The 14,377-nt window shown below is 38.1% G+C and overlaps 1 protein-coding gene across 1 annotated transcript in view; it reads left to right on the top strand.

The window, feature by feature from the left end:
• Positions 1-14,377, top strand: part of Znf280c (zinc finger protein 280C) — a 54,851-nt gene that overhangs the window by 36,907 nt on the left and 3,567 nt on the right. The window contains 5 exon segments of the mRNA XM_031357014.1: positions 1-99; positions 5,453-5,584; positions 8,880-9,187; positions 10,551-10,688; positions 12,155-12,214. Of these exon segments, the coding sequence (XP_031212874.1) occupies positions 1-99; positions 5,453-5,584; positions 8,880-9,187; positions 10,551-10,688; positions 12,155-12,214 (737 nt within the window).

Below are 14,377 nucleotides of genomic sequence, written 5' to 3'. Positions count from 1 at the left end.
AGATCATCGCATGAAAACACTAAGAACTTGCTATGTCCGTTTTGCCTCAAAGTTAGTAGAATGGCAACCCCTTATATGAATCACTACCTGAGACATCAGGTGAGGTCTGCTTTATTTCTTCACATGATCTTATTGAAAAGACAGAAGAACTTAGAACAGTAATTTAGTTTATCCCAGACAGAAAGCAAACTTTTTCAAAAGGTCAAGTTTAACTTAGAATTTATGCTGACTCATGAAACATCTACTTCTTTTTTCCCCTGCTCTCAGGTAATACTGCGGTCTATAACCAGTGAACTTTCTCAGAGCTATCCCTAGACATAGGAACCACACAATAGAGGGGTGTATAAGCTGCATATTTTGGCATCCTAGATTTGGTAGGAACTGTGATCTTGTAGGTAATTTTGACGAGCAGAGGAAAACATTTGAAATGAGGAAGCTAAAAATCAAAGGCATTTTGCTTTTGCTTTTCTTTCTCTTCAAATATCCTTTTCACTTCCTAGTCTGTTCTTGTTGTTATTGTTGTGAGACTACAAATATTTGTGATTGGTTGCTTACCCAGGATGGTTTCTAGTAGTAGCTGCTAAGAGGAAACCACTATGACTCTTGTTACCACATTTGTAAAGTGTATTTAGATTATAACTTGCTTCCTATGTGAATTTTGCCACTTCTACTAATATAATTTCTAAGATACCAGTATCAGTGCTCATACCTTTTTCTTGAGTTAGGATTTTGAGTTCACCTAGTCTTTTTCTGAAAGTGTTAGCCTGGCCTTTGGCTGAAAACTTTGGTGAAACTGTGATCCTCTTATTTATTTGCTTGAAAGAGCATTGAACACAATTGACTGGACATGTACTAAACTTTTGCCTTCTCAGTGATTGGCTCACTGTATTTTCTTATTATCAGTTGGATTGTCATGCCAATCTACTCAGCTCTGCTGCTAACATGGCTTTGGATCAGTCATTAGATAATAAAATTAATTTCTTGTTAGTGAAAAAATAATCTTTCACCCTTAAAAAACTCTGACAAAAATCAATCTGTGTGCCTACCTTCATTTTTTTTTTCTCTCTCTCCCCGCCCCCACAGGAACTCACTATGTAGCCTTGGCTGGTCTGGAACTCTTTATAAACCCTGCTGGCCTCAAATTCACAGAGATCCACCTTCTTCTGCCTCTATGTTCCAAATTCTAGCATTAAAGACACTCTTTTCCATACCCAGCAACAAAATCTAGCAAAGGATTTCCCTAAAACAAATCTCTTTTCTAATACTTTCTGATAAAAGAAATGACTGAACAGTCAGAATTCAGAGTTAAAACAATTTTTTGAGGCAGGGGCCCTGTATATTGTCCTGGCTGTCCTGGAACTTATTGTGTAAACCAGGCTGGCCCAGGCTGGCCTCAAACTCAGAAATCCACCTGCCTCTGCCTCCCAAGTGCTGGGATTATAGGCATGCGCCACCACTGCCCGGCCCAGGCTGGCCTTGAATTCACAGAAATCTTTCTGCTTCTGCTGCCTGATTGCTTGGATTAAAGGCATGTGCCACCATGACTACTCTAAATTTTTTTGTTTATATTCATAAACAGGAAATAATAGAAAATTGTTTTTTATTTTATTAAACTAGGTTACGTAGTTATTTTCATGCTTGTCTATAATGGGCTTTGAACATCTCTCTCCCTTGCCCACTACCTTCCTCTTTCTCATCTGTACCCTACTGCTAGTATGTCCATATGCATGCAGTTCAACCTCATAACATCTATTAATGTGTGTCTATTTGAATTTAGACTCACAAAAAAATAAAATTACGGGGCTGGAGAGATGGCTCAGCAGTTAAGAGCACGGACTACTCTTCTAAAGGTCCTGAGTTCAAATCCCAGCAACCACATGGTGGCTTACAACCATCCATAATGAGATCTGATGCCCTCTTCTGGTGTGTCTGAAGACAGCTACAGTGTACTTACATATAATAAATAAAAATAAAAATAAATTTAAAAAAAAATAAAAAAAAATAAAATAAAATTACAAAATTACCTTCTCAGTTGCATTTTATTTTATTTTATTTATTTATTTATTTATTTATTTATTTATTTATTTATTTATTTTTATGTGTATGAGTACACTGTAGCTGTACAGATGGCCATGAACCATCATGTGGCTGCTGGGAATTGAACTCAGGACAGCCCCCACTCACTCCGGCCCTGCTCACTCTGGCGGGGGCGGGAGTGGGGGGGCTGGACACTCTGGCTTAATACACTGTAGCTGTCTTCAGATGCACCAGAAGAGGGCGTCAGATCTCATTACAGGTGGTTGGGAGCCACCAAGTGGTTGCTGGGATCTGAACTCAGGACCTGAAGAGTAGTCAGTGCTCTTACCCACTGAGCCATCTCACCAGCCCCGTCAGTTGCACTTCTTACATTTAAAGCATTCACTGTCCAGTTGTAAGTGGCAGGTTTCACTGTGGACAATGCAACTATAGAAAGTTCTGTTGGGCAGAACTGCCATATAAATCTATTTCTATTGTATAACTTTATTAAGAGTTTCTTGTTAGATATTTTTGTTTTTATTGTTTTGATTAGTTGGCTTCGGGTTTTGTTTTTGTTTTTGTTTTTTATAATTGTCTGTTGGGGTTTGTTTGTTTCTTTGAGATAGGATCTTATCATATAGCTTTGGCTGCCCTGGAACTTGCTATGTAGACTAGGCTGGCTCAAACTAAGAGATCTACCTTACTTGCCTCTGACCTCTGAGGCTAGGGTTAAAGGCATGTGCAACCACATCCACCTAGTTTTTTTTTGTTTTTTTTTTTTTTTGTTTTTAAAAGTTAAATTTGCTTTACCAACTTGTTAAACAAATGAAGATATCAAAAGTAAAACATTTACTTTTTCTAAGGATAAAAATAAAATGTAATTCATTTTTGTAATCTCGAATGCTTGAATAATTTATATATCAAATTTGTAATCAAAGGTGCTTTAAAAGATGGAATAAAGCACTTGCCTAACTTACCTGAAATTTATCTCCAGTTCTTAAAAAACAAACGAAAGAATGAATGGCCTTGTGTAGCATAAGATCCTGCATATGATTCCTAGCACCAAAAAGGAAAGAAAAGAATATTATGGCATTATTGATCTGTGTTGGGGGATAGTGAAATAGTGGCTTTAAAAAAATTTTTTTTTATTCACTTTACTTTCCAGTGTCCTCCCTCCCCTTCTCTGAGAGAGTGGATGATAGCCCTGAGTATCCCCCTTCCCTGGCACATCAAATCTTTTCAGGGCTGGGCACTTCTTCACCCACTGAGGTCAGAAAAGGTAGCCAAGGTAGGGGAATAGATTCTACAGACAGGCAACAGCTTTAGGGATAGCCCCTATTCAAGTTGTTTGGGACCCACATGAAGACCATGCTGCATCTTTTACATATGTTTTGGGGGGGGTAGGTCCAGCCTGTGTATGCTCTTTGGTTGGTGGTTCAGTCTCTGAGAGCCCCCAAGTGTCCAGGTTAATTGACTCTGTTGATCTTCCTGTGGAGTTTGGCTGTGGGTATCTGCATCTGTTTCAGTCAGCTGCTGGGTGGAGCCTCTCAGAGGACAGCCATATTAGGCTCCTGGCTACAAGCAAAACAGAGTATCATTAATAGTGTCAGGATTGGTGCTTGCCCATGGGATGGGTCTCTAGTTGGGCCAGTTATTGCTTGGCCACTCTCTCAGTCTCTTTTCCATTCCCCATCCCTCCATTTCTTGTAAGTAGGATAGATTTTGAGTCAAAAGTTTTGTAGGTGGGTTGGTGTCTCTATTGCTCCACTGGGGTTTCTGCCTGGCTACAGGGAGTGACCTCTTCAGGTTCCATATTCCCAATGCTGTGAGGCTCAGCTAAGGTCACCCCCATTGATTCTTGGGAGCTTCCCCTATCCCAGGTCTATGGCAAGTCCTCAGATGCCCCTCTCCCCCACCTCACCAGCTGCAGCTTTCCGTTCATTCTCATGGCCATCTGGCCATCTTCCCTGTCTCTCCCTGCACCTGATCCTGAAACTACCCCTATTCTCCTCTCCATGTCTTTTCCCACCCAGATCCCTCCTTCCATATGCCTCTTATGACCATTTTATTCCCCCTTCTAAGTGAGATTTAAACACGCTCGCTTGGGCTTTTCCTTCTTGTTTAATTTCTTTGGATCTGTGGAGTGTAGGGTGGGTATCCTCTATTTTATGGCTTATATCTACTTATCAGTGAGTACATACCATGCATATCATTTTGGGACTAGATTATCTCATTCAGGATGATATTCTCAAGTTCTATCCACTTGCCTGCAAAATTCATGATGTCTTTGTTTTAAATAACTGAATAGTATTCTGTTATGTAGATGGATCACATTTTCTTTATCCATTCTTCAGTTGAGGGACATCTAGGTTGTTTCCAGTTTCTGGTTATTACAAACTAAGCTGCTATGAACATAGTGGAACAAGTGTCTTTGTGGGATGGTGGAACATCTTTTGGGTATATGCCCAAGAGTGGTATAGCTAAGTCTTGAGGTGGAAGTCTTCCAAGTTTTTTGAGAAACCACCAAATTGATTTCCAAAGTGGTTGTGCAACTTTGCACTCCCGCCAGCAATGGAGGTATGTTCCCTTTGTTCTGAATCCTCACCAGCATGTGCTATCCCTTGAGGTTTTGACCTTAGCAGCCATTCTGACTGGTGTAAGATGGAATCTCAGAGTTGTTTTGATTTGTATTTCCCTGATGACTAAGGATGTTGAACATTTCTTGAAGTGCTTCTGGGACATTTGAGATTCCTCTGTTGAGAATTCTCTGTTTAGTTCTGTACCCCATTTTTAAATTGGTTTATTTGGGTTGTTGGTGTCTAACTTCTTGAGTTCTTTGTAAATTTTGGATATCAGCTCTCTGTCAGATGTAGAGTTAGTGAGGATCCTTTCCCAATCTGTAGGTTGCTGTCTTGTCCTATTGACAGTACCCTTAGAAAGGCTTTTCAGTTTCATGAGGTCCCATTTATCATTTGTTAATCTTAGGGCGTGAGCCATTGGTGTTCTGTTCGAGAAGTTGTCTCCTATACAGTGAGTTCAAGCCTCCTCCCTACTTTCTGTTCCATTAGATTTAGTGTATCCAGTTTTTCATTGAGATGTTTGATCTACTTGGACTTTTTTGTGCAGGGTGATAGATATGTACCTATTTGCAATTCTTCTACATGCTGACATCCAGTTTTTAAATTACAGAGTTAGTCAAAGAGCAATTTCAGGTCTCAGTGTTCGGGGTAGGTAATTGTTAGTGTCTCTAGTACATGGTGGTATATACCTAGAATCCTACCACTTGCACTTGCAAAGCTGAAACAGGAGGATCACAAGAGACCAACAAAGTGTACCACATGCAGATTTTTCAAGGACAGCTGGGGCTGTGTTGTGAGACTCTTAGAAAAGAAAAGAAAATATATGTTAATATTATTTCTAATTTTTTTATCAACAGAAAAAAGGAATTTATCGTTGCCCAAAATGCAGACTACAATTTTTGACCTCCAAGGAGAAAACAGAGCATAAGTTAGAACATCGTACATTCATAAAGCCTAAAGAACTAGAGGGATTGCCTCCTGGAACAAAAGTGAGTATTAAATATGTTGCATTTTAGCATTTTGTCTAATAAGCTCCTGTGCTAGGTAAGGTGGTATATGCCTTCAATCCTAGTGAACAATAGGCAGAGTCAGGTGGATCTCTGAGTTTGAAGAGAGCCCAGTGTACATAGTGAGTGCCAGAAACAGCCAGGACTACATTACTTTGTCTCAAAAAATAAAATAAAATAAAATAAAATAAAATAAAAAAGAGGAGGGAAGAGAAACTCCTACCTGGTCTTAAGATCTATTGAATATGATATAAAATTTTTCTTTACATTTACTAAGAAATAAAGTTAAGATTTTATTATTCTTTTTAATTTGTGTGTGTGTTAAGAAGTTAAGGTTTTATTAACTTCTTTGTGTGTGTGTGTGTGTGTGTGTGTGTGTGTGTTAAAAACTAAAGTTAATGTTATACTACTATTTTAACCATGGGTATATGTGTATGTATATGCCTGCACATGTTCACATGTGCTATGTCAGTACCTGTATATGCCAAAAAAAGGTATCATATACCCTGAGGCTACAGGCAGTTGTGAGCCTACATGGATTCTGGGATCTAAACTCTGGTCCTCTGCAAGAGCATCAAATGTTCTTAACAGCTAAGCCATCTGTGTTTTCAACCAGGTTTTATTATTCTTACACTCCAAAACTAAAATCTTTTGACTGTTGTTTGAATTGATTGACATGGGCCTTGAGCCATTCCTTTGGAGAATCATTGTAAGCTGAGTCACTAAGTTGTTTTTATATTCTGTAGGCACTTAAGACTACAAGTCACGTTTAATTTATTGTGTTCCAAGCATCTATCATAGTACTTTGAATCTCATAACTATGTTAAAGTTGATGTTATTGAATCTTCTTACAGAAAAACAGATTCTTTTCCTTGATAACTTTACTGTTTTCTGTGTTTGCCTTAGTTTTCCCTCTGGCTTCTTTATATAAGGTTTGCTCTTGAATATTTGGTCCAGCAGATGGATGGGTGGATAATCCAAAATAAATTTATTCATAACCTTTCAAATTTGGCTTTTAGTACATACATTTTTGTGTGGATCTGCTACTAGAATGACCTAAAGTCATATGTGAACATATAGAGCAACAAATGCATTCCAATGTAACTTCTTGCACTCTATTTATCCCATGTTGAGACTAGACATACAAAATACTAATATTGCAAACCTCCCAAATTTTCATATTGTAATATAATGACATCAATAATTTGGGGGTTATTTTACACCTTTTAATCTATCCAGTTAGTGATCAAACAAGACAGACAAGTGAGCTAGTATTATCTATGCATTCTAGATAATGAGATTTAAATGGAATAAATTCTCAACAGGGAGGGGGATGGAAAATACATTTTTTAGATAATTTGCACTAACTTCTAAATTATCCATTAAAATCCATGTTGACATGTTACCAATATGAAATTATTTCAACAGCAAATAAATATCTAAGTAAATTTCCTTTAACTGTTAAGACCATTTAAAATAAGTAGAAAATCAGGCCAGTAGGTAAAGGTACTTGCCACCCTACACTACAAGTCTAACTACCTGAAATCCATTGATTTCTGGAATCCATATAAAGATAAAAAGAGAGATTCAAGTTCCAGAGTTATTCTTTGACCGCTACATGTTCACCATAGTATGCACACACACACACACCTACAGAAAAGCCTACAAAAGATAGAATAAATCAAAAATGTATCTGATTGCACTTCATGTTTACTATTTTAAATAATGATATTTGACTTTTTGAACTATACTTATATTTTTGTAACAGCTTATTTAGAATACAATTCATGCTCCAAGGAATTTTTCCATTTAAAGTGCTTGGTTAAGTGGTTTTATTAACATTTATACAGAGTTGTGAAAACATCATCTTATGCAATTTTAGACCATTTGCATTATCAGTAAATGGAGCTTTACATCCATTAACAGTGACTGTATTCCAGCATCATTTGATGCAAGGTTTAATCTTTTCCTTAGGAATTTTCTCATCTTTAAAATTTCATATAAATGAAATCATACAGCACGCAGTCTTTGAGGATTTATTTGATATAATGTTTCCTAGGTTCATCTATTGTGTAGCATGTTTCACTGCTACATTCCTTCCATTGAGCACTAGTCCATTGTGTATATATTTTCTCTATTCTCTATTCATTTCTCTAGACTGTTGTACTGATGCTATGGATATTTTTGTAAAAGTTTTTGTGCAAGCATTTGTTTTCATTTTTCTTGGAATGTATCTGGGAGTAGGATTGTGGGCTCCTTTACTGACACTTGTATTTAGTGTTTATATCACCTTTAAAGAGATGCCTGCTTGTCCATTTTGTTGTTGGCTTATGCTTTGGATGGCATATTTAAGGAGTCATTGCCTGTAGGCATGGTGGTGCCTTCAATCCCAGCACACAGGAGCAGATGGCATTCTGTGAATTTGAGGTCAGCCTGGTCTATATAATGAGTTGCAAAAGAGTCAAGGCTATATAGAGAGTGTCTCCCCACTCCTCTCAAAAAAAGTGGAGGTCATTGCCTAACTCCCATGGAATGAGAATTTATTTTTTAACTTCTTAGAGTTTTACAATTTTAACACTTAACATTTAGTCTTTGATATATGTTGAATTAATTGTTTATGTTACTATGAAGTGAGGTTTCAAATTCAGCCTTCTATATGTGGGCGTCAATTTTTACAGCACTGCTTAAATGTTGATAGAACTGTTGTTCCTGCCTTGAATTGTTTTGGCACTCTTGGAAAATAAAGCATTTGATAATAAATGTAAGGGCTTGGACTGGAGAGATGGCTAAGTGAGTAAAATATTTATACAGATGGAAAGGATGGAGGCTTGGATACCTGGAATCCACATTAAAAAAAGATCTGGGTGAGCATGATGGCCCACCTGGAGTCCCAGAATGTGGGACGCAGAGACAGGATATTTCTGGTACAAACTAGCTAGCTAGACTAGCCAAATCAGCAGGCTCTGTTTTCAAGTGATATACACATGTAAACACACTTACACATATTAGATAACTGAATGTAAGACCTTACATGCAGTGTTTTAATACCATTTTTGTAGTTTATTTATTTATTTATTTATTTTGGATTTTTGAGACAGGGTTTCTCTGTGTATCCCTTGGCTGTCCTGGAACTCACTCTGTAGACCAGACCAGGCTGGCCTCGAACTCAGAAATCCGCCTGCCTCTGCCTCCCAAGTGCTGGGATTAAAGGTGTGCGCCACCACCGCACGGCTGTTTTTGTAATCTTCTGAGCATATGTCCTGATTTGTTTTCATAGGTTACTATTCGAGCTTCATTAGGATCTAGTCAATCAAGATCATCAAGCCCACCTTCTAGTACCATCCTAAGCACGTCTCTTCAGCTCTCAGTTCCAAAGTCTAAAAGTGCAACTACTAAGAATAACTCAAAAGTATCTGCAAATAAAGTTACCACCACTAGCTCTCAAACAATTTCATCCACGGCTGGTAAGACCAATGCGAGTAAGCCAGGTTCAGGGACGACTAAATCCAAAGCCAAGCCCTCCAACAAGCAAAAGAGACAGCGCACCAGGAAAAACAAGTTCAGCATAGATCTGAAGAAGTTAAGGTACTATCTTTATTCATTATATGTGATCCTCATGTAATCGCAAAAGTTTAATGCTTATTACCATGTCAAAGAACCTTCTTACACACTTACATGACAATCATTTTTCTATTATGAAGACCATAGCAGATAACAAAGTGGTACTTTTTACAATTGCTGAGCAGAATTAGAACTGCTGTGTTTATTCTGTGATTTTAATCTTTTGCACTAATCTTAAACATTGTATTTTTGCCTTATGACATTAAATTGCTTAATTGAATCTTTTTCCCCCTAGGGAACTATTTACATGTCTTAGACTTTTTGCACTTGTTTTAGCTTATTACTTCAAAGCAAATTTTCAAAATTTAAATATCTATTTGATAGTCTTTTTTATTCTGTCATACAGCCTCTCAGTTTTCTCCCTCAACTTTCTCTCTCCCCCCAAATCCACTGTTCCTCCATTTCTCTTGAGAAAAGAGCAGGCCTCCCAGTGATATCAGCTGAACATGACATAATAAGATAGCAATAAGACTAGGAACAAACCCTCCTATCAAGGCTGAATGAGGCAACCCAGTAGGAGGAAAAGGGTCTCAGATACAGGCAAAAGAATCAAAGATGCCCCCTCTCACAGTGTTAGAAGGCCCACAAGTACCCACAAGTTAAACAACCACAGCATGTATGCGGAGGGCCTAGAGCAGACCCATGCAGGCTCTGAGATTGCCTTTTCCGTTCCTTATGCCGTGCTTAGTTGATTCTGTGCTCCATGTTCTCCTGATGTCCTCAACCCTTCTGGCTCCTGCAGTCCTTCCTCCCCCTCTTCCGAAGGGTTTCTGGAGCTCTGCCTAATATTTGGATCTGAGTCTCTGTATCTGCTCCCATCAGCTGCCAGAGGAAGTCTCTGGTGGCAGTTGGGCTGGGCACCGATCTATGATTACGGCAGAGTATTATTAGGGGTCATTTCATTGGCTGTTTTTGTTGTTTTGGTCAGTCAAGTGTGGTCCTGCTTTAGGTCTCTTAGCCATCCAGTCTCTGGTTCCTGGCCACCCAGGCAATATTGGGCATGGACGTCCTCTCATGGCTTGGGTCATTGGTTGGCTACTCTCACAATATTTACATGTGTTAAACTTTTAACTTCCTTGCTTCGAAGCAAATTTTCAAAATTTAAATATCTATTTAATCATCTTAAAGATCTGTATCAATTAATTGTTAATAAGGATTTCCTTAACCTTGTAATAGCACATCCTTTCAATTTCTTAATGTCAAAATTGTTTTAGTTTCCTATTATGAATACAAATTACTGATAATTTTGATAAATGAATAATTTTTTCAAAAATAAGGGTTTCCTTATTATTTTTATTGTATAACATATTTTTTCCATCTCCATAAGGTGTCACCAGGGAAGTCACACGTGTATTGAATGCCATTCCAAAATAAAAGATTTTTCAAGCCACTTTTCTACATATATAAGTTGTGACTTTTGCAAATATACCACTCACTGTAACAAAGCCTTTACAAATCATATGAGGTAAGTTGAACATGCCAGTCAAAATTACCTTTCTGGTCTGTGGGTATAGCTTCCTGGCACACTGTTGCCTAACATATATAAAGTTCTAGGTTCAATCCCCAGCACACAAAAAAATGCTATCCAGATTTAATGGCTTATGCCTATAATTCTAGCACTTGGGAGGTAGAGGCAGAAAGATCAAGAATTCAAGCTTATCTCCATCTGTATATTAATTTTAAAGCTAGCCTAGACTTCATGAGACCCTGTATCAAAAATTACTACTTTTCAATGAGTTTGTTTGTTTGTTTGTTTGTTTTAAAGACACAGTTGTCCTATTACAATCATGTGTCTCATCAAAGAAGTAGGAATGTAGAAATAGAGAATGTCTAGAATGTTCCTCGTATATTTTCAAATGTAATCATTTATAAAACCAATAGGAAAGAAATTATTAAAAACAGTTAATTTAATAAAATTAGAATGGCTTTATTAAGTAAATCCATGTTTTAAAAACTTGTTTATTTTTATTTTATGTGTATTAATGTGTTACCTGCTTATGACTACATGCACTGAGTTGATGTAGTGCCCATTGATACCAGAAGAGAGTTTTCTAGGACTGGGGTCACAGATTGTGAGCTACCATGTGGGTGCTAGGAAGTGAGGCCAAGTCTTCTAAAAAAGTAACAAGTGCTGTTAATTGCCGAGCCATCTCTAATCCCCAGGCTCCAGGCTTTTTAATGATGCTAAAGAACATTCATGCCCTCTCCTTCTTTCCAAGCCATAGCCATCCATCTTTGCCCTGATTCAATGGCATACACAGAAAACTAAATCTATACTCAAATGTGTGCTTAGTCACTACAAACAGCAGTGTTACCTTGGAAAAGCCTCTGGTGATCCGTAAGTAGTTTCAGCAACTCCAGGTTCAGGGGAGCTGATGTTCTTTTCTGGCCTCCATGAGCACCAGGAATGCAAGCGGTGCACAGACTACACATGCAGCCAAAACACTCCTAAAATAAAAATAAATGAATAAATCTTTTTTAAAAAAGAAACAAATGTAAAGAGAGAGAAAGTAAAGGAAATAAATGAGAGAAAAGCCAACAAGAAGAGGTGTTGTGGTGGAGAGCCCATCCCTCATAGTACCTTCGAACTATGTTGCACGGTAGAGGGGACAAGCTAGCTCTCCTGGGTCCATTTTTATAGGGACACAAATCCTGTGTGTAAGGATTCTGCTTTTGTGGCCTAATTATTTCCCCAAGTCTTTCCTAATGTCATTACATTGATTGAAGTGATGGGGAGGTTACGATCGTAACATATTAATGGATGGGTATTTGCTCTGGCCATACCAGTGATCAATATAATCTCATTATTATATGTCATTAACATCTGATCAAAAGTAAGAACATAAGCATAGACTTGAAAACATGCTCAAAGTTAATATGACTTATTTGATGATAAAAGTAATCAAATCTTGTTTGTCTTTGACCTCTCAGCTTGCACAATGACCGCCCAAGTAAGCAGCTTCGTATTAAGAAGCATTCACGAGCTCGCAGGTAATTAATTGATCTTTTTCTGTCCTTTGTATTAAAAGTTGTAGTGACACTTTTTAACCAGGTGTTGGGACACCTAATTTAAAATCTAGATGATTGTCATTGAACGTGATAGGTATGTTTGTTGCTATCTTCTTAGAACAAAGGAAGGGATAGTCTATCTATGACTAGCCTCTGTTTCAGTGGTGCCAGATGCTGAGTTGAAACTTTCATAGATTTACATTGTAAAATGAAAAGGGGTCTTTTTAGCAATATTCGATTGAGAGTAAGTTTATTAAAATGCTATAATGCTTAAAATTAATATATAATATTTATAAATGTATATATTATAAATATATACTGTGGATAATATACACTATTTATTCTTACTATAATGTACTTTATTATGTGTCTTGCCTACATAAATAAATTATCTGTGCACTACATGCATGCATGGTTCCCATGGAAGCCAGAAGAGGGCATTGGATTGCCCTGAAATGGGAGTTACAGATAGTTGTGAGCCAACAATCATGTGGGTTCTGGGAATCAAACTTGGGTTCTATGGAAGAGCAACTAGTGCTCTTAACAGAGCGATCTCTCCAACCTCTCACTTTTGCTCTTTATGGGGAAACGAAAGTGTACAGATTACAGTGGTGAAGATGACTTGATGCCAACTTTCAAGAAGGTAGAATTTAAGCTGGGTAAGGTGATGGCAGGCCTTTAGTCCCAGCATTTGAGAGGCAGAGGCAGGTGTATTTCTGTGAATTCAGGGACAGCCTGGTCTACATAGTGAGCTTCAGGACAGCCAGAGCTACCTAGTGAGCCCCCATCTCAAAACAAATACAATTTATTTGGAGGATATAAAGAAGAGAACATAAATAAATATGATAATAGGAAATTTATCATAGATGCAGTGAGAGTTACTTATTTCAGAGGAGATAGAGGTCACTACTCAAAAGATGCATGAAGTTTGGGTGTGGTGCCTCATACCTTTAATCCCAGACTCAGGAGGCAGAGGCAGGTGGAATTCTGTGAGTTGGAGGCAAGTCTGATCTACAGAGTGAGTTCCAGGACAGCCAGGCCTACTGTCTTGAAAAATGAAAAAGAAAAAAAGAAAAAAGAAAAAAATATATATATGTAGAGAGAGAGAGAGACAGAGAGAGACAGAGAGAGGTGCATGAACAAGAAAGCAGGGATTGGAATATGGGGAAATAATTTTAAATTTAGATACAGACTTTTTTAATCCAAAAACAAGTTCTAAAGAATAAGAATTAATTTTACTTTGAAAGACACTGAGAAAAATCACAGATACTTTGGGTGAATCAAGGGTTTGATAGGAAGACGAATGTGAAGGAATATTCATAGTGAGTTGTAGCTTTATAAACCACAGAGTAGTTAAGGCTGTTGTTTACTAATGAATTGAGCAGGGACTAGAGAGATGGTGAAGTGGTCAAAGGCACATGGTGCTCTCACATAGGCTGTAGGTTCAGTTCCCAGCACATACACAATGTGGCTTCCAACCATTCATAATGCCAGTTTCAGGGGAATTCGATGTTTCAACTTCCATGGGCATCAAGCATGCATGTACACGTACATACACATAGGCAAAGCACTCGTACACAGGAAATAAAATAATAAAAGTCTATTTTAAGCCAAAAAGAAAGAACAAGAGGCTGGAGAGATGGCTCAGCAGTTAAGAGCACTGTCTGCTCTTCCAGAGGACCTGGGGTCAATTCCCAGCAATCACATGGTAGCTCACACTTATTTGTAACTCCAATTCCAGGGGATTCAACACCCTTACACAGATATGCTTGCAGGCAAAACAACAATAAACATAAAATAAAAACAAATGAATGAGCTCACAGAGACTAAATCACCAACCAAAGAGCAGGCAGGGTCTGAACCTAGGCCCCCTCACGTTTGTAGCGGATGTGCTGCTGGTCTTCATGTGTGTCCCCGAATAACTGGAGCAGAGGCTGTCCCTGACTCGGTTGCCTGCCTGTGGATCCATTTCCCCTAGCTGGGCTGCCTTGTCTGGCCTCAGTAAGAGAGGAGATGCTTAGCCCTGCTGCCACTTGCTGTTCTAGGGTGGGATGAGAAGAGAGCTGCGATCAGGATGTAAAGTGAATGAATGAATGGATGGATGAATGAATGAATGAATGAATGAATGAATGAATGGAAAGCTGG

The sequence above is a fragment of the Mastomys coucha genome, chromosome X, assembly GCF_008632895.1.
Source record: "Mastomys coucha isolate ucsf_1 chromosome X, UCSF_Mcou_1, whole genome shotgun sequence".
NCBI lineage: Eukaryota > Metazoa > Chordata > Mammalia > Rodentia > Muridae > Mastomys > Mastomys coucha.
This window is presented reverse-complemented; position numbering and strand designations above follow the sequence as displayed.